The sequence below is a fragment of the Phalangium opilio genome, unplaced genomic scaffold (assembly GCF_054372755.1).
Source record: "Phalangium opilio isolate 3A_F unplaced genomic scaffold, DU_Popi_V2 ptg000024l_1, whole genome shotgun sequence".
Lineage (NCBI taxonomy): Eukaryota > Metazoa > Arthropoda > Arachnida > Opiliones > Phalangiidae > Phalangium > Phalangium opilio.
The window spans coordinates 4,233,326-4,252,553 of record NW_028324155.1 but is presented as its reverse complement, the minus strand read 5'-3'; the positions used below and the strand labels follow the sequence as shown (position 1 = coordinate 4,252,553).

The following is a 19,228-nucleotide window of genomic DNA, read 5'->3' as shown; positions in this document are numbered from 1 at the left end:
AATGTAAATATATTTCCTTTATAGACTGCAATGCGTATACAGTATACGAATCATAACTTAAGAATGTGTAAAACCCTTTTTCTCTCTCATGGTAACTTTGGGTCATTGTATAGGTATATTTTTGGCCTTATTCACGAGTACGTATACTGTACCTCTAGTCCTCTACAGAGGGCAATTTATATGGCCCCAAAAAACCCCTATTTATTTTACTATTTATTATACCATAAGCAACACTAAGCTATAAGTATAACACTACCTAAAACTGTATGTTAAGGTGGGCACCTTAGTTACCAAACTTTCGTTTTACAATCCTTGCTAGTTCCGTTGACGTATTTTATTGGGTATCATACTTACGGCTGTTACCTTACCCACGATTGTAGTACCGTATTCTTTCTCGCGCTTGGGGTCTATAAAAAATGTAGGAACTAGACCTCTAAACAATTCGGCTTTTAATATAAAATATTTATGTTCATGGGCTTTATTCGCACGGTGTCCGCCACCTCTAGCTAGCAAAGAAGAAAGCCAGGGATATATAAAGCCATTATGAAATGGAAGACGGAGAGAGAAAGAGAGTAATCTTAAAGCCAAACAAATGATCGTCCAAGTTCCCCCAAGTCTCTCTCTACCTTGTCTTGTGTCCAGAAAAAGAAGTAAAACACTTAACGGACTTCATGCGCGTCGTAAAATATAGTAAAGCTAGCACCAATATATAGCTTTGGCTTTTCTATACGTTGTTCCTGTTTTTTTTTTTTCTTCAAATGTTGTCATAGTCTCAGCTCAGATTTCCTTTTTTGAACGTAAATCTTGGACCAGACGGGATATGATAAGCCATTTTATAAGAATTTAAAGGTTACCTATACGTACATTTTCGCCAGAAGTGAAATACTTTGAAGTAAATTATCCTCGTGTGTTGGTTACACAAGAAGTCATATTTATTTCGAGTTTTATGACGTCACCTGTCAACCCATTTACGTACGTGACCAGGTATCTTAGAGCGTATCCAATAGCACCTCTCATAAGTGAACCACCACCCAAATGAAAGAATGACTAAAGAGATATGGGCCCGGAATGGTTTGGCTTCCCAAAGGTTCAATTTCGTTTTCTTCTTTTTACCATGGCCTGGTTGGTTTCCTGATGCCGGAATATTGTTTTTCCGTAAACGTGTTCTTATATTTTTTGCGCCATCCACTTGTCCCCGACAACGCGCAACCCTACACGCTATTCGTTTCCTTTTTTCCCGCGTACATAGCTGCCGAGTTAACGTTAAAGCGCACCCTGGGAGATGGGAAATGGGTGGACGGTAATACCCAAAGCTGACGGGGCAAAACGTGATCTCTTCCAAATGTTTCGGCCCAGAAAAATATTTCACGGAAAAATATATCACTCGTGCTGCCCAAAAAGAAGAAGAGTAACAATAATAAGAAATTCTATTTTCTCTTCTCGTCAAACGTTATGGACCATGGCCACTATACTTTTTCGACTATATATTGAAACTTCTTCGTCCAGTTCGTTCGTTTCTCGACTGTAACAGCCGAGATGTCAAACTCGTTTCTATGGCGAATGTATACTTATTTATAAATATAGTTCGTCCCGGTTTCTTATTACCCCTTTAGTTTTTTGAACCAGTTCTTTAGTGCCCTTTAGTTTTAGGTGTTTTGCGTCAAAATATGGACGGAGGTCTGTCTATCTTTTGGCGCTGTGCCAAAGTTTAGACCTGAATGGTTTTAGAATTACGCCACCCTTTTCCAGCCATAACTTCATTATTAAAACCATGGATTCAAACACCACCATCGGCCATTACGCTTAAATAAGAGAGCTTCCTGTGTTTACAAAACTGAAAACTGTATATTATATTTTTATTATTTATATTCTTTGTTTTTAATCCCATAGTATCACCCCTTTTGAACACAACCGGTTGTCTACGGATTTAGTTTTGCCGCCATGGTTATGAGTGGGATGATATATGGAGTCTAGTTTTAAAGTGTACTTCCCGACGCGCGCTTTCTATGTTGCGTATGGGAATAACTTACACCTCCTAAATGGTTTTCGCTGCAACAGTATCTGCTATGCCATTTCTCGTTTGAAACGACACTTTGCGTCCAGAATGTAGGGCACCGATAACGAACAAAGAGAAAGAGAGGGGGAACACTAAAAAATAATTGTTGGCGCGATAAACGTTTTGGCGCGAGCTAAAGATTAATTTAAGGTAGACCTATAAATGGTTTTCGGCCATCCGGTAAATAAATAATCGGTCCGGGGGAGCTATAGTCCGCGCTAGCCTTTAGGTTAGGTACCGTTTTAGAGCTCCTAAATGTTGGAAAGGTTTGCCCGCTTTTGAGAAGGGACTCAATGGCTCGTGAAGTGTTCAGTTCATGACGCGTATCGTGTTTTAAAAATCTGCTCGCGATAAAACAAAAGTTTTAAACTACTGTAACGGAATATGAAGCCGATAAAGAGCTACTTACCTAGAGTTTTATAACAAAAAAAAAAATGGTTTAGTTCACTGGGTCAGATTTTATCTTGTATTAAAATTTAAGTCTGCCATTGTAGTTTTTGCTGAATTTTAAGTTGCATTTTTATGTTATAACATAGAAGTAATTTAAATAGTTTTTGTATGATTTTATTGTTTCGAAATAATGTCATTATAAATTGAGTGATTTAATTTCTTTTTGTAAACCATTGAATTCATCTTCTGTTAGAGGAGAAATTGGAGACCTTACGCGTCCAACGTTGATTGGAGTGGTTAGGTTCATGACGGCTTTCATGGCAGCGAGTTTGTATCCTAAATTATAGATAAGTCATAATTGTAGAAGGGCGTTTAACTTCATATATGTTTAATTTACCTCTCTTTCCAATTATTTCTGTGGCCGCGTTTAATTTCACCTGAAATACAATTCATTTATACTTATATTTATTAAGTATTGAGAAGTATTCCCCAATTACCTGAGCTTCCATAGCCTTTTCCATGTCCTTTTCTTGAAACCATTTTGTAATATCGTTGTTGAGTTTTGGCATGATGCCGTGAGTGGTTCCAATACCCGCATTTACACCCAGGGACAAAGCAGCTAACCAAATCTCATCAATGGCAGACATCATCTTGAAATTGCGTCCATGGTTAGCTTGACAATAAACCAAATCCTTTAGATCGGACAGGGCGTATTTAGCACTGCAAAAATTTGGCACTAATGGTTGGGCTTGCGAAATAAATTCGTTCAAATTCACTAAAAACATTTTCAAGTTTCATTAATCAGAAGGAGAATTTAAATGTCAGTGTTAATTGTGTGTACAGTGTACTCCGGTTCTTCCTGGGTTGTGGTAGTAAATAATTGGAGTGTTGGGTATGGCTGACGCTACCTCTTTCATGTAATTTATAAGCTGGGCTGTTAATGATCATGATTATTTTAAGTCAGATTTGAAATTTAATTGCGTGTAAGAAATCCACCGTTATTATCGGGTTTGTAGTAAAGTGGTGGCAGAAGGGCTATGGCGTCAGCGTTTAATTGTTCAGCGTGCCGAGCCTGTTGTGCGAAATTATTGTTATAAATATGCTAATGAATTGAGGCAGGTAAATAAGAATAAGTTTGTGAAGTTACCAAGTCCAACGTGTCCTTCATACAGTTTGCTGTGATGTGAATTACTGTTAACTTCATGCTGTTGTTAAATATTTTTATTTAATTTTAAGGATTAACTAGAAAGGTTTTAAGCCTTTGACTCACTTATCTTTGGCGGCTTTTAACCATTCTTCAGCCGTCTTCTTTCTTTCTTGAATATTCATTGAAAGCCATTCCCCGGTTGTACCATTTACTATTTAGTTGTTTAGTTATTTAGTATATTTTAGTGTCTATAATCATTGAAGGCTTGATTTTACCGTAAATTCCGTAAACACCATTGTCCCGAAGGTATTTTTCGTATTTGGGAATACCGTCTACAACCAGCTCTCTGTTTTTAGTATTAGTATTAATGGTTTGTTTATATAATTCAAACGACATCGGAGAAGTATATAGATAAAACATTTAATTTATTTAAGAGAAACTGATCCTTTAGTTACCCTGCGTCGTTGAAAGCCGTAAAGGGAGCCGCGACAAGACCTTGAAAGTCCATAATCTAAATTAATGTAGAAGTAAAACGGATTGCGCTTAAAAAACTCGAATTAATTTAAGTGTTATTGAATATTTTAATTAAAAATACCTTTTTAATTTTCGTTGCGAGTGACGTCGACATGGTGTTTTGACAGTTTTTAGACTAAAATGATGCTAAATTAAAAGGAGATTTTGCTTAGTCGACTAGCTGGCACGCCTTCGAAGTCTGGAAGAGACCTTGGTAGCGAGTTATTTCTCCAGACTGTAGATGTAGAGCTAAGAGCTATCTCAAGCTCACGTCAGTGACGTATTTGATAACGGGATGTTAAAGCAATAAGATATAAATTAGATAATGGCTTTGCAAAGGCCTAAGATATAAGAATCTTTGAAATTGCGTCAGTTCTTCAAGCAGGTAAATGAAAAACAAATATTTAATAATACTAATTTATTTTGAATGCCAAAATTGAAATCCCAAGTCAATAAAGATCTGAAATTGATCAGTTACACTTTATTTTCGATAATTTTCAAATTAAAAATGTAATTATAAATTAAGTGATTTAATTTCGTTCTGCAAACTGTTGAGTTCATCTTGGGTCAAAGGTGAAATGGGCAACCTTATACGCCCAACGTCAATTGGGGAGGTTAAATTCACGAATGCTTTCATGGTAGCAAGCACCTTCCCTATATTATAGATAAAATTATTAGTATTTAACTATACAAGTTAATTTAATTTATTTACCTCTCTTCGAAATTATTTCTATGACTGAGTTTAATTTCATCTGAAATACAATTCATTTAAACATTTATTTTTGGGGAGATAAACATTCTCCAATTACCTGAGCTTCCCAAGCCTTTTCCATGTCTTTTTCTTTAAACCATTTCATTACTTCGTTGTTAAGTTTTGGTAGTATCCCATGACTTTTTCCAATTCCCGCCTTTATACCCAGTGACAAAGATGCGAGCCAAAGCTCATCACATGACGGCATGATCTTGAAGTCACGCCCATGGTTAGCTTGGCAGTAAACCATGTCCTTTATGTCAGTGGGTGAGAATTTGGCGGCGCAAAAATTTGGTACTAATGGTCGCGCTTCCGAAATGAATTCGTTCAAATTCACTAAAATATTTCAAGAATTAATTATGGAAAAAATTACGCATTTCAAATTGTTAATTACGTACGCTGTACTCCCGAAAAGCATGGGTTGTGATAGAAAATAATTGGAGTGTTGGGTATTACTGATGATACCTCTTTCATGTAGTTTATAAGCTGGGCTGTTAATTATAATTTTTTTTATAAGTCGGATTACAAATTTAACTCCGTGTAAGAAATTCACCATTATTATCGGGTTTATAGTATATTGGTGGCAGAAGGGCTATCGCGTCAGCGTTTAATTCTTCAGCGTGCCGAGCCTGTTGTATAATCATTTAAATTAAAGGCTTAGACTATTATAAATGTTAGTATGGACACTTGCCAACTCCAACATGTCCTTCATGCAGTTAGCCGTGATGTGAATCACTGTTAACTTCATGCTATAGTTAAATATTTTTTATTTAATTTTGAGGATTAATTCGGTAGATGTTAAACAGGTTAGACTCACTTATCTTTGGCGGCTTTTAACCATTCTTCAGCCGTCTTCTTTCTCTCTTGAATATTCATTGAAAGCCATTCCCCGGTTGTACCATTTACTATTTATTTAGTATTTTGGCGTCAATGATCATTGAAGATGTAAACACATTTCGTGGTTATCTTACCGTAAATTCCGTAAACACCATTATCCCGAAGGTATTTTTCGTATTTTGGAATACAGTCTACAACCAGCTCTCTGTTTTTAGTATTAATATTTATGAGTTGTTTATAATTCTAATGACATAAGGAATAAGCTGATAAGAGAAATGTTACCCGGTATCATTGAAGGCATTAAATGGAGCCGCAACAAGACCTTGATAGTCCATAATCTAAATTATTGTCCAAGTGTAACGGTTTATTTTAAAATATTTGGAGGGTTTTTATTTTAAAGTTATTAATATACCTTTTTAATTTTCGTTGCGAGTGAGATCGACATGGTTTTTAGTAGTTTTAAGACCAACACTGTCGATTTTTCTTAGTCGACTGTCACCTCAAGGGTACGCCTTCGAAGTGTCTGAAAGAGACCTTGGTCTAGCGATTTTATTTTTGCAACAGTACGCTGTAGCTATCTCACACTTATGACTGCGACCCTTTTTGATAAGGGGATATTAATCCGCCAAGAAATAAAAGCTCGAGTTATATTAATATCAGATTACATCAATTCAAGAAGATAAATTAAAAGCAACATCATTTAGATTGATTTAAAAATAATTCCCTTATAAAATTTCTACTGTAACCAAACTGGGTAATCAATATTTATTTTCTAATATCAAATTTCGAATTCTATCTCAAATTCTAAGTCAATATAAGATCCTGAGTGAAAAATAAAACGGAGGCTTTTAAATATTGGTTCGATTCCAAGGCTAAATTCCCGCGATGAACAAATTTGAAATATAATTTCAATTTGCCTTCATCGTGATTTCTCGGTTTTAAAAAGGGAATCCCGCTGGGAAAGCGAATCGAATGGGCTTCCAATATTTTCCATCTCGCACCGAGTCTTTGACGTCATTGCAGCGCCTCGAGAAATAGCTAGCTTGGGCCGGGGACCCCCTTGGACTAGATGTATCTTAATTTTTCGTGCACCTTGTCCCGCCTTTTCCCCTCCATTCGATTCAATAAATATATGTACCCTCGCATTCGACGGGATGGAATTTTATTTATTTTGCTGTCAGGATGTTTCTTCTTGCGCAATTCCGGTCGGTCTTCGATTATTAATGTTCCTTTATTTTATTTATTTTTTGTTCCCCTGTCTTTCTGTTCGCATCCTCACGGTTGGACTAACTCCAATGCGAATCCTGACTGATATTAAAATCCATTCTTTAGTTCAAAGTTCTTTTTTTTTTGGCGCCGCTTTTCGCTTTTTGTGCTTTGAGGTTTTCATTCTTTTTCTTGTGGAATTTTATGAAGATTAAGAACTATTCAATTGATTATCGTGTATAAAGAAATAAGTAAATGCGGTTTTAAAGGGGAAGTGTTATCGGTCGGTTTAACTGTTAAAAGAAAATTCGCAGTAGGCTTTTAAAGGTATAAATTCTTTGTTGTACTGTTCCTTGATATGGTGTTCTATTTCGATGTTGTTTTTGAAATACGAAAGGTGATCATAAAACACCGCGTGAGGGCTTGTTCTTTTTTTCTGTATATCTTTAGCTCGAGCGTCTTTCAATTTTTGCGGGAAATGAAAAAAATGTTAGCGCTTAAAATTTTGGCGCATTTTTATCCGAAACTTCTCGAGTAGAGAAGCTCGCGCGCGCTTTTGTGTCGAGAGCGCGGATTTTCATTCCAGCTTCGTCTATCATTAATCAGAATGTGTCTGGCAGTCCACCGTCCGTGGTGGTTGTATTTGCGTAACAGGATATATTCTAGAGCGCCTTTTTATTATTTTTTTCTTTTAAATTTATGAGGTTTTCTTCGGTTTTGAGGCTCGACATGATAAACGATTTTATGGCCAAATATCTTTTTATATCGTTTTACGCTGGATGTAATTCCAAACTTAAACTTATTTTACAAAAAAAAAAAAAAGAGAGTAAAGTCTAAAATACTTTAATCTTTCACTATCACGGTAGGACAGGCTTTTATCCCGAATCTAATTTGCTAAATTATTGAATTGGAAATCGGATTTGCACAGTATATGTTAAGCTAAACGTTAATCTGACGTAAGTAGTTTAATCGGATTTGGGAAATTGAATAAAACTTACATAATTTAGGATGCCAAGTGTTAAGACTAAATAGACCAATAGGAAATTTAGGGGTATTTCGTGACCTTAGAAACAAGTGTCAGAGAATCTTGACTCCCGCTTAATATATAGTCTTTAACCTTTGCCCTCAGAAATAATTAAATGTTGATACTTCGCCAAGTAACCTTATAATATGTAAATAAAAACAATTCAGAAATAGGCTTAAGGTTTCCATAGCAACCCTACATTGAAATTAAATCTTGGCGCGTACGTCACCGGAAGTTAAAAACCCGCGAAACCGTCGGACGTGATATCCATGCCTATGTTTCGTTCTATGTCCAGCAAGAGCAGGAAAAAACTTTGACGAATTAAACATATCGCTCATTAAAGTTATTATACTGTGTATACTACCGTATGAAACTAGAATTTAGCATACGAGGGTTGTGTTGTTTATAATAAATTACCGGAGCTAAGCAAGAACGTACGCTAATCGCTCGCCGCGTCAGTGCTTTGGTCTCTCTAGGTGGTGACGCTGTGTCAAAAACGTCATTTATGGCCCGGCTATTATGGGTTATTATTATAGTTGATATAAATGTCCCGGTCATTTTCGGGTGACAAGACCGGTGGCTCTGCAGGAATATAAACAGGTGGCCGACTATTTGGCTATACCTTCTCCTATGAATATTGATAAAAAAACATGGTCCGCGTTAAGCCTAATTCGTCAAAGTATGCAAATTTTCCTAATTGCCCATATGGAAAGTTTAATATCAAACAGTTTACTGCTTTTTTGTAAAAGGTCGTTACTCTTTCTTAAAATTAATAATACATGTATTGGGAGCAATTTTAGTCTAGTATTTAATCATAATCACCAGGGGGAAGTTAAATGCCAAGGCTTAACATGGTCAAACATGGACCTTTCTACATTCTTACGACAAACCCAATCTTTTCCTCTGACATTCCATGTAAAAATACCCTGTTTCTATCGACTTTTGGTCACCACGTACCGTACGCGCCAAATATGAGCGAAATGAAAACCAAAATGGATATGTTACGCTGTGGGGATAGTTCAGGAGGGAAGGTTGGTAGGTACGAGGGACTGTCCGGGCGTGAAAAATCAATTTCCAGCTGCAGATTCCTACGGTTTTCTTTTCCTAGAGATCATGTCGACCTTTCTTCCTTCCCCCGGAAAACAAAAGGAATGACGCGTCTTTCTTTTGCGTATACCCAAACGGACATTATTAGAGATACGATGTACGTCGGTGCAGCTAGGGAGGGATGTTGTTCGCTTCTGTTTTATTCATGGGAAGGGAAAAACCGTTGAGAGAAACGAGAAAACCAACTGTAGGACATCGCTCAAACTCCCGCGAAACAATCTACCATGGAATTCCAAGTTTATTGGGGATAGTGACCCCTTAGAAATACATTACATACGCAGACTGCGGCGTAAGAACAATCTAAATTTATTTAGGTCTGTTTTACGTCACGTTTTATGGGTTTTCCTTAGACACTTTTATTAAATTTTTCCATTAATTTATTGTTTCTAGAGTATAAATTAATCTTAATTCATTTAAAATGAGTAACGGGTTAAATTTCGAACCTCTTAGAACTTAGGCCTAAACCTCTTAGGAAAGGGGTCGTAACGTAAAACCGCTCACAATAGACCGACAAAAGATTCCTTATAATACTCTCATCATCATTCAATGGAGAAGCTCATTGCTTAAATTTTAATCAAGGCAATGGAGGGCCTTGGGCTGCCTAGAAATTTATATATCCATTCTCTGTATGGTGCACGATGGTGGGCATCTTTTGAATTTTAATAATAAAACTGAATATCTTGGTCGGTCGTCAAATTTCGCCTCGAGTAGGCAGAGACCCTGTGTATTAGGGCTTCCTTTTAAGTAATATCCTTGGTTTTAAAAGGAGATCTTGGGTGAAGAGAAAAGCGTCTGCAATTATCGACTAAAATGGCGGCAAGAGAAGAAGTCAATAGGGCACCCCTTTTCGCTTTTCGTTTTCTACCCACTCCTAGGCTAACGCCGCAACAAAAGTGGTTCGGGCGGGTTTTAGTTTATAGATAATGCGTTCGTAACGTCGGTTAATAGCCGCTTGACTACACACAATGCCCGCATTGTTTTCTACCGGTCTATATCTTTTGGAACTTCCAACTCGCTCGCTCGCTCGCCCCATCTTCCCCATGCCGCATCCACCCTTCCGTGAACCCCCCAAAAATTTAAATGATTTATTCCTCCGCTTCATCGTATTCTTAATTTTCCCTACGCCAAGGAAACTAGCGGATATCCGTTAAGGACCAAGAATATTGCACTCTCTTTTAAAAATTATTTTAATCGCGAAATTGCGAGTATTCCTCCGAATACGAGTATTATTAATTCCGTATATCGGTTACTGAATTCTTACAATATTAATTTATCTTTGTCTTCCTCTTTTCTCTTTTTCTGTATCTTATAGAAGAAGGGTCTTTCCAGAGTTTCGAAGGCAACCAGACATACAGTGATCATTTCAAGTTACTGGAGCGAGATGGAGACTATCTCTTGGTTGGCGCCAGGTTTGTTAATTTGTTTATATATATAGTTGTACCAGTATTGTCTAGAATTATAGAAAGATATAAACCATTCGGGACAAAAATCTAATCGTGCACTTCGTATGCCTAAATAAAAGTCATTCATTCATAACCGAATGACTCAACCACCGAGAGGTTTCCCAATTCTGTCGCGAGCAACTTCTATACCGCCTGCCATAGGGACCAATATCTCGTAATCCCACCCTTAATCAAATGAAATCGGCACAGTTTTATCGTAACGCGCTACTGAGCCCCTAAAAAGGTTCCGCTCGCTATATCACTAGTATGGTGTGGTCGTGGGAAAAACTACAGAAAATCTCATTAAGGAATGACAATAATGTAAAGCTCCCCCGAAACGAATCCCGAATACCAAAAAATGCCTAAAAAAACCGTAATCACGCAGTCGCGAGGTATAGCGGTAGCGCTATTTTGTGCTACAGGGAACAGTCTCTCCCGAAATACAATGGGGGTATACCATTAATGGGAAAATATCCATTCTTGATGAAAACGACTTTTGACAGTCGGTCATTTGGAAGAAGTATAACCTAACCATCTATCCATCCATCCTCTTCCTGCATATATGCGTTTAACAAATCGGAAGTTCATAAAATGACGTCCATGCCATGGGTTCTTTTTGTCTTACAACGTGAAAGCGAATCCATATACTATCTTTTGAAACATGACAAGAGGACTTCAATTAATTTGTTTCTGATTAAATTTGGGGCTGTTCTTCCTAGCTTTTTCGCTCGTCTGTAAGTAATAAGTATGACGCGTCATAGCCACCGTGACGAGCGGTTAAAACGGATCAAGTTGGGGACTCAAAATTGTCGATCCTTGTGTTGGGGAGCCAAGTAAATCGCGAGGACTTCGAAACGGGGGGATGAAAATTTTTGAGGGTGCCATGCAGAAGAGATGTTTCCCGAGACAGTTTAATAACAATAACCATTTTCTATATACGATGGGGTTGAGGTTCTCGCCCTCCTTTTTGCGACGACGATGGCGCGCGCGAAAAACGCAATTTCTGAAACCCCTTATGTGTCACTTTAGTTCTCTAGATTTGCCTCTTCTTCCCTCGTTCACTAGCGAATTCACCCTTTTTTTTTCATAATCCCCTTCGTCTTTTCTAGCTAGTCTTTCCCGCTACGCTTTGACGACTAAAAGAAATTTTATATTATGTATGAAAAAGAAAATTCCATTTCCGAAGTAGTTTTTTTTTTCTTCTGGTAGAAACTTGACGGATAATCGGAAAGACTAGTACTTAACCGGTTATTGTAGTTGACAGTTTTATTTTATAGATTCAGTAGTGGTCTAGGGGTACAATGATTTTATTACACTTTTTTTGACACTTTTAAAAGTTGTCTATTTATTTTATTGTAATTTTAATAATATTTTTTAAGTAATTTGCAACGTATTTAATTTCTATTTCAGAAATCTGGTGTACAATATCAGTCTACGGACGCTCGAGGAGAAAAAGGTATGGATATATTTGAGAGCAAACTAAAAATTGAGAAGTTAATAATTAATACCTTATTGAAAAGAAAAAAATGGTTTCGAATGACTAACTCTAAAAAAATAATTGAGAGCTAGAATTTTTTAACGAGAAAAAGCACATTTTTATGAAACCTCGTTTGACATGTTTCAACTTTTTTTTTACCGTGCAGCGGTTGGCGTGGTTTTCAACGGAGGACGACATCCGAATGTGTCGTCTCAAAGGCAAATCCGAGGTCAGTAAAAAAATTTAAATTTCTTCCATTTCATTTCATTTTTTTGCGAGAAAATTCTTATGAAATTCAAAACTTAACCCTAAATTGGATGGTTTTTCTGGATTTTTTTTAGGAGGAATGCCAAAATTATATCCGCGTCTTAGCCAGAAAATCCGAAGACACAATTCTAGTCTGTGGGACCAATGCCTACAAACCTATGTGCCGAGAGTACAAACAAAGCGTAAGTCTCCTTGTCCCATTTTCTTTCATTCTTTAGATAGCTGACTGGATGTCCTATACGCCGGAAGTTACGGATCTAATGTAGGTAATTGTCTCATTATAGGATGACGTCTACACCCAAACGATAGAACAGGCTGGGGTGGGCCTTTGCCCTTATGACCCCAACCATAACAGCACCGCTATATTTGCCGGTAAGTCCTTTTCATATTTTTCAACCAAACCTCGAGTCTCTCCTTTCTGGAGTTAATTAAATCAGTGATTACGAATTATTAACTAAATAGAGAGAAAGAGAGAGAGAGTAAACTCTTCGTTTTTGATTACGGTTGACTAACAATGGAGATATAAGGTTAAATAATAAGGAATTGTAGAGTAAACGAAGGAATATAACAAGATTCTTTCTTCTTAGCTAAATGGTATATACTTTGGTAAAGAGTAAGACGGAGGAAGCGACCTCCCCATTTCCTACTTCCCCCCACCCCATACCAGTCCATTTGAAATGAAAGAGAAAAGCAAATAGACTCATCTGTTTTTAGAAGTCCCGTTGTTTGTTCCGCCCTTATGTTACGTTACCCTACTAAACCTTGGCGCTGGTGGCAACTGGCAAGTCGTTTGTCTAAACCTTTCGTTATTTGCTTTGTTTCTTTCATTCTTTCCTGTCCCGATGCCTGTAGCTTATCTTATACTTTTAGGTCCATGTAGGAAAATTGGGGAAAACCCGAACTTTTCTTCGTATTAATTACATTACCTTTTTAACCGTGGAAAGTGGTTAATTTGTATATTTGAGTACATTTTCTAGAGGACCGAACCCCCTTCCCTCGAATGTTATTTTTTTTTCTCTGCAAATCAGCCCAGTGTTTGCTTATTTCCATATTAACTTAAACAATCCTTTCTTATATACCATAAGTTAATTAAATACAACACGAAGGTTTGTGTTTAATTAACTGATCTTAGAAAGTCACGTTCGACTCGAGAATGTATTGGCCTTGGCTTGGCCAATGGGGATATTTTATTTTGGTTTTTAAAAGAGCGAGGATATCATTGGTTCTTCGTGAACGAAGTATTCAAGTTACATCATAAACCATATGGGGTTGAATTTTAATCATTTTTTAATCATGTATAAAACTCGCTAGCTTTGAAGATATTTCTAAAACGCCTCATAATAAAATCATCTTGAGACTATATTTGCCCGCGATTTGCGCTTAACATAAATCCCCGTAAATTATCTTTAATCACACTAATTTCGGTTCGTACGTTGATGAATTTAGGCCTAATTGATTGTATTATAATTTCTTGGTAAAATTTAACTAACATTTCAAAATGAAAAAAAAAAAAAAAATATGTTCTGATATCAAAATGAAAAAGAAAAAAAATTAAAAAATAACTATTGTCCTTCGGTATATAAGTAACAATGTGTACTTTTGCTCTCCTCAATGCTTTCCAGGACCGCTGAATCAAAGGACAGGTACAGTCTCTATCTATCTCTATACTCATTTTACACTCTTTCCCCTCCAACCCAAACAAATATTTGTAGCAATAAGTGTTTGTTGTCTTCGTGTGATAAATTGCACGTTTGTGTATACGCTTTTGTCATCATTGTGCTTCTAAAGAGAATCGTATATAATTCACCCACAATTCTTGTAGGCCTTTTGGTACCCACGCACCTCTTTGTCATGACGTCAGGCCCAACTAAACTACGTCATGAAACCCAAATATCATTACTGACCCAGCACGAGAAACGTGCAGGGTGTTGTTATTACATCTCATTACCCTAAAATTCTAGACGACTATAGCTTTCCATAATTAGAATCTCAATTCCCTTAGGACACGGTTATCATTGCTTTGAATCGCAAAAAAACCATTGGGTGGTATAAAGAATAGTATTTTTAGTTACCATGGCATTCTTAAGCTGGTGTAAAAGGCTTATTTAAGGATTCTCGCAACGTATAAGAGCCGTTGTCAAGATGGGAGGGCGAGTGAGTGTAGTATAAAGAAGAGAAAGAAGTTTTATCCCCTAAAGACAGTCGACCAGGACCCCCACGGAACCTTCTAGTGAAAAACAACTGGGCCGCTTTTAGTCTATTAAAACTTTTTTTCTTCTTCTTTTTACTTTCTCCCCACGCCGTTCTTTTGAGTTTAATTTCTCGGAGCCACTTTTTGGGGACTGAAGCCTTCTTCGTTGATTACCCTGTCGTTCGTTCGCTAGCTGTCTCTCTATTTTCTGTCGTTACGTACGACGCGGGTTTCTTCGTGCCCAGCTCTACGCCCCATTTGCCCCTCCGACGGCCTCTTTAGACCTCCGGAACAAAGCGTGAATAATGCATTACCTACTTTATCATTTCCCAGTGTAGCTACCGACCGGGTCGAAGAATCCCGACGGCTCTGCCGCTTCTTCGACTTTCCTTCTCCTTTTTTGTTGCGCCAACTTAACTTTTTTTTCTTCTCTTACGACTGGATAACGTGTTACAAAAGTCTGGGGTCCTGTAGCTTACTTAACACGCATTATTTATCTACTGTAACTCACTTTAACGGTGACAGTCGTCGTAGTTGATCGGTTTATGAATTACCTTCAAAATAGACCAGATCATTTCGATGGAATTGAGTTGTCTGAAACTCTGATGTCCAGTCGCTTTGCTCGTAGTGGTTAATCATTCTAATACACGAATTATCTTTGAAGGATTTTTAAGCAGAATGTGGTGATCTCTATCTATTGATTCAGTATTATAAGGAGAGGGGGGGAAAGTTGAGATTACAACACTTTCTTCACACCCTGCACACAATCACCCTGGACGACAACCTTAGTCTTGTTTTCCGATCAAAGAGTTTTTGCACCTTTCTAGTATCATGATTGATGACTCTGAATAGTTTTATGATTTCCCCTTTCGTTCCTTTGGCGCGGAATCTCCTTCCTGGTTCGCTCTGGCGAGAATCCACAAAAGCCACGCACGCGTTTTTGCAAACCACACCGAAAGAACCAAAGCGCGCCTATTTTCCTTTTTTTCTCCCCCTAACGTAGTCATTTGCATATCTTACCCCGCGAGCTTTCCCGCCAAACTTTTGTGATCCAAGCGAAAAAAATATCTCTCCATCACTCTTCGGTATCGCCCAGAGATCACGATACGTTGGGGAAAGAAACGGGATTTTTTTGGCTAGGCTATCATGGCTTTAGTCCTTCCGCCAAACCTTACTCAACCTAATCCTACACACGAGCCATGGATGTCTAACGCGTAACGTGTAAATACCTGGTCGATGTTGTATATATTTAAATAATGAGATCTGTTTTCTTTCTCGCGTTTTTTTTTCTGTATACATTGTGTCAATGTATCTGCTTGAATATATTCAGCATATTTCAATTCAGTTCTGTTGGTCCGCAGTAAAGAGTCCAGATGAGGTGGTGTTGGACTTGACAATGACGTTACGCAACTTTTTTTTTTATACATTTTTGTTATTTGGTGTTATATATATTTCCGTAATCTGTTTCACGAGAAAATGAATCAAGTCATAATATAAATAATAACCTCTCGCATAAGTTGATGTCTCAATTACAACTTCAGAGTTAAGGAATTTGAGTTGTTAAGATAGAAACGTTTCGAAGCTCAAAATAAATAAGTTAATTTTTGAAGGCCTACGAAGTTCGGTCGATAAATATTTTAGGCTAATTTTTACGTATTAATTTTTAATTTATATTCCATTTTTAATCATTTTTCTTTTTTAACTCATTTTAGACGAGCATTTGTACGTAGCAACTGTGGCACAATTTTCGGGAGCCGATCCGCTAATTTATCGTAAACCCTTGCGCACTGAGCAGTTGAACATGAAACACCTAAATGGTAAATTTTCAGAAAATTAGTTTAATACATTGGTTAATATAAGGTTAATTTATTAAAAGTTATAATATGATATCTAAAATTTCAGCGCCCAATTTCGTGAATTCACTTCACCATGGCGAATACGTCTATTTCTTCTTTAGAGAAATCGCAGTCGAGTACATAAACTGCGGAAAGGTCATTGTCTATTTCTAACGATTTATTGATTTATTCTGTATTTTAACAAACAATTGAATTGTTTAAATTAATTGTTTACTAATATTTGAACGTTATTTCCCATTTACTATTTTCCAAAATATAGGCGGTATTTTCAAGAGTAGCTCGTGTGTGCACGAAGGACAAAGGTGGTCCTCATAAGTTCCGAAATCAGTGGACGTCGTTCCTAAAAGCCCGCCTCAATTGCTCCATTTCGGGAGAGTTTCCATTCTATTTCAACGAAATTCGTAAGTACACTTTTTAGTTTTAACCTTTCTCCGCAAACAATTGTACTCAACTTTTCTGATTGATGAAACTTTTAATTTTTAATCTTGAACTCAAACATTTAAAACCGTAAATGATGAGGGTGTATAATTTAAAACCCTTATTATATTAAATTAAAAAAAAATCTCTATAAATCTGCTCACAAAACCCGGACACGCCTTCTCCATAAATACCTCCTCCTTTTTTATTAATGACCATACTATAAAAAAAAATTAAGGATTAAAAAAACGAAAGGGTTTCCCATTATCCGTATAACAGGCAGTGACGTTGTTGCCACAGTCTGTGCCTGGTAATTCCTCGTGGCCCTTTGATAAGGGACCACCAGTAAAACTAATTCGCCCTTCATCATCAATATCGAAAACGGGAGGATAGTTACAGCCATGAAAAGGGGAACCTTAATTATCCTTTGCCCTTTACTACAAACCTTCCCCCCCCACTCCATTTCCGAGTTTATTAACACTTAGTAAAGTTCGACAGGTCCTTATTAATATTCCATTAAATAATGATTGATAATTTCGAAGCTCCTCCTAACGCATTAAGGCTTGCCCCGAACTGAACCTGTTCTTTAAAAGGGCTCGCTTCAAAACTCCTCTATTATAAAAATCTAGGTCCCTTTTACTTTATTATTTTTTTAACTTCTTTCAAATCAATTGATTAGCGTGCGAAATTAACGGAAATTGGAAATTTTCACGATCTTAATAATAGGCACGTTTTATTCCAAGTTCGGTTCAAGATAATGAGTTCTAGTGGTCGATCAATTTGCTCCCCTTATCATCTCTCGCTCGCCCGCACCCCTCCCCCGCCTTTTTAAAGGGAGTGGCGCCCTTTTTAATAACCTCAGAAATCGAAATTTGTAGGGTTTTTTTAAAGAATTGATTCCTTTAATCTCAAATTTGATTTGATTTTAATTTTAATTTCTGAGAAGTTTTGTAAGATATTCGCCCACACGTTTTAGTTGCGTTAAGTTTAAATTTAATTCTAAGCCTAATTTTAATTGAATTTAAATTGTTTCAAGAGTAGGCCTACAGATGATTTTGAAGTTCGAAATGATTTTCGTACACGTTTTATTTCAATTTCATGAACTGTGGATTTTGGTTTGGTTGTAGGGCAAAGCTACCTTACAGGGTGAAATGACTCCATGTATTTCCTACGCGCGCCTGTAGAAATGTTTACCCCTCATTGCACCGTAGTTCAGGGAGAAGATACCTACCAGGGGCTTGTGTTTATAATAAGACTTCGTTAATAATTTTTTAAAATTTTAAGAAATGTACTTTATTATTGTTGTGTTTTAATGGAGGTGATGTTTTTAATTAACATATTTTAATTTTAAAGTATCTGAAGAAGGTTAAAGTTAAGTTTAAGATACATACTTGTTACTAGGGAAGTATCTTTCCTTGTTAGCGGAGCACTCAAAAATTAGTTGTGTTATTTAATTAGGAAACACAGCTAGCCCCTTTAGGCGTTGGCAAAATAGGGAAGGAAGGAATTTTTCCGGATAAAAATAATCCTTGTAAAGCTGTTCAGGTTTCCTAAGAGTTTCTCTGGCAATTGTGTCAGCGAAAGTGAAATGTTCGCAATTTTTCTTTTTGCCCCCTTTTCATTTTATTTTCTATTGAGTTAAAGCATTGGCGTGGCATATGCTACGTTTTAATCTATTTTAGCCATCTTTTCATCAGCGCCCGGAGACCCGCTATTGATTATTCTCTTAGAAAAAGATATATAAAAGCTCGCTTTTCGGCCCTAACACCCGTCCACCCAGTCATGTCCTACCTACCTACCTTCTTCTCTAATATAAAGGATTTGTACGGAAGTTATATATCTATCGAACTCGTTCAATTTCTTCGAATGGAATCAAATAGCCCCGCTACTCTAATAAAGGTTTTTTTTTTCTAGAGAGACCCCTTTTGAAAAGTTTTTGAATTTATCAAATCTATTGTTGCTTCAATCTTTATTTTGTGTGTGAATATTCGATTCGAATATTATAAAAAATTTCATTTCGATTTTTTTAACTTGTTATTTTTAGAATCTACAAGTCACATCGTGGAAGGTACTTACGCTCAAAAGAAGGCCCAGCTGGTTTATGGAGTTTTTACCACACCCCAGTAAGTTCCAATTGAGATTAATAAGACTTCATTCAATCTGACCCCAATAATAATTAAGTTGTTGATATATTTTGCCCCCCAAATATTGACTGTAGAAAGTTGACCAATTTCGAGTAGTTTATAAAAGGGGTCAGATTGCCGTTTTCAGCCATGTTTGTTAGGGTTTATTTACTGATACATTTCGTTTATTGAATGTTTAACTTGATCGCTTTAGGAACAGCATAAGTGGGTCAGCAGTGTGTGCCTTCAGTCTCGATGATATATTACACACGTTTGAAGGTTCTTTCAAGGGCCAAGACGATATCAACTCTAACTGGCTTTCTGTGCCAACCTCTAAAGTGCCAGAACCTAGACCAGGACAAGTGAGTACATCTTTTGTTTAACTTGTCTTCGTATTGGTTACGAATTTACGGTCGATTAACTA

The 19,228-nt window shown here is 36.9% G+C and overlaps 3 protein-coding genes across 12 annotated transcripts in view; 1 reads left to right on the top strand and 2 right to left on the bottom strand.

Annotated features, from left to right (window-relative positions):
* Positions 1-19,228, top strand: part of LOC149692278 (semaphorin-1A-like) — a 241,301-nt gene that overhangs the window by 213,622 nt on the left and 8,451 nt on the right. For 9 of the 10 annotated variants that reach the window (XM_089867978.1, XM_089867986.1, XM_089867984.1 and 6 more), the window contains 11 exons: positions 10,344-10,440; positions 11,884-11,929; positions 12,117-12,179; positions 12,292-12,399; positions 12,502-12,589; positions 13,840-13,860; positions 16,121-16,225; positions 16,311-16,399; positions 16,524-16,665; positions 18,726-18,804; positions 19,019-19,166. In XM_089867978.1, the coding sequence (XP_089724104.1) occupies positions 10,344-10,440; positions 11,884-11,929; positions 12,117-12,179; positions 12,292-12,399; positions 12,502-12,589; positions 13,840-13,860; positions 16,121-16,225; positions 16,311-16,399; positions 16,524-16,665; positions 18,726-18,804; positions 19,019-19,166 (986 nt within the window). The remainder of the gene's footprint in view (positions 1-10,343; positions 10,441-11,883; positions 11,930-12,116; positions 12,180-12,291; positions 12,400-12,501; positions 12,590-13,839; positions 13,861-16,120; positions 16,226-16,310; positions 16,400-16,523; positions 16,666-18,725; positions 18,805-19,018; positions 19,167-19,228) is intronic. The other variant, XM_089867981.1, reaches the window with a different exon arrangement.
* On the bottom strand, positions 2,605-4,340 carry LOC149692281 (N-acetylneuraminate lyase-like). The gene is made up of 10 exons (XM_089868013.1): positions 4,189-4,340; positions 4,049-4,104; positions 3,869-3,939; positions 3,717-3,804; positions 3,594-3,651; positions 3,443-3,518; positions 3,288-3,380; positions 2,944-3,221; positions 2,844-2,883; positions 2,605-2,782 (listed from the first exon to the last, which is right to left on the bottom strand). The coding sequence occupies exons 1-10, from the start codon at positions 4,219-4,221 to the stop codon at positions 2,643-2,645; spliced, it is 933 nt and encodes a 310-aa protein (XP_089724139.1). The 5' UTR covers positions 4,222-4,340; the 3' UTR covers positions 2,605-2,642.
* On the bottom strand, positions 4,510-6,214 carry LOC149692280 (N-acetylneuraminate lyase-like). Its single transcript, XM_089868014.1, has 10 exons — positions 6,107-6,214; positions 5,977-6,032; positions 5,829-5,899; positions 5,675-5,762; positions 5,549-5,606; positions 5,411-5,486; positions 5,256-5,348; positions 4,916-5,193; positions 4,819-4,858; positions 4,510-4,760 (listed from the first exon to the last, which is right to left on the bottom strand). Exons 1-10 carry the CDS (start codon positions 6,137-6,139, stop codon positions 4,621-4,623), a joined length of 933 nt encoding a protein of 310 aa, XP_089724140.1. The 5' UTR covers positions 6,140-6,214; the 3' UTR covers positions 4,510-4,620.

Coding starts and splice junctions, on each gene's coding strand:
- LOC149692281 (XM_089868013.1), bottom strand. CDS start 4,221: ATGTCGACGTCACTCGCAACGAAAATTAAAAAG. Junction 3,652..3,716: donor TTAAAAGCCGCCAAAGATAA/GTGAGTCAAAGG, acceptor ATTTAACAACAG/CATGAAGTTAACAGTAATTC. Junction 3,381..3,442: donor CTACAAACCCGATAATAACG/GTGGATTTCTTA, acceptor GATCATTAACAG/CCCAGCTTATAAATTACATG.
- LOC149692280 (XM_089868014.1), bottom strand. CDS start 6,139: ATGTCGATCTCACTCGCAACGAAAATTAAAAAG. Junction 5,194..5,255: donor ATGCTTTTCGGGAGTACAGC/GTACGTAATTAA, acceptor GAAATATTTTAG/TGAATTTGAACGAATTCATT. Junction 4,859..4,915: donor AAAAGGCTTGGGAAGCTCAG/GTAATTGGAGAA, acceptor ATTGTATTTCAG/ATGAAATTAAACTCAGTCAT.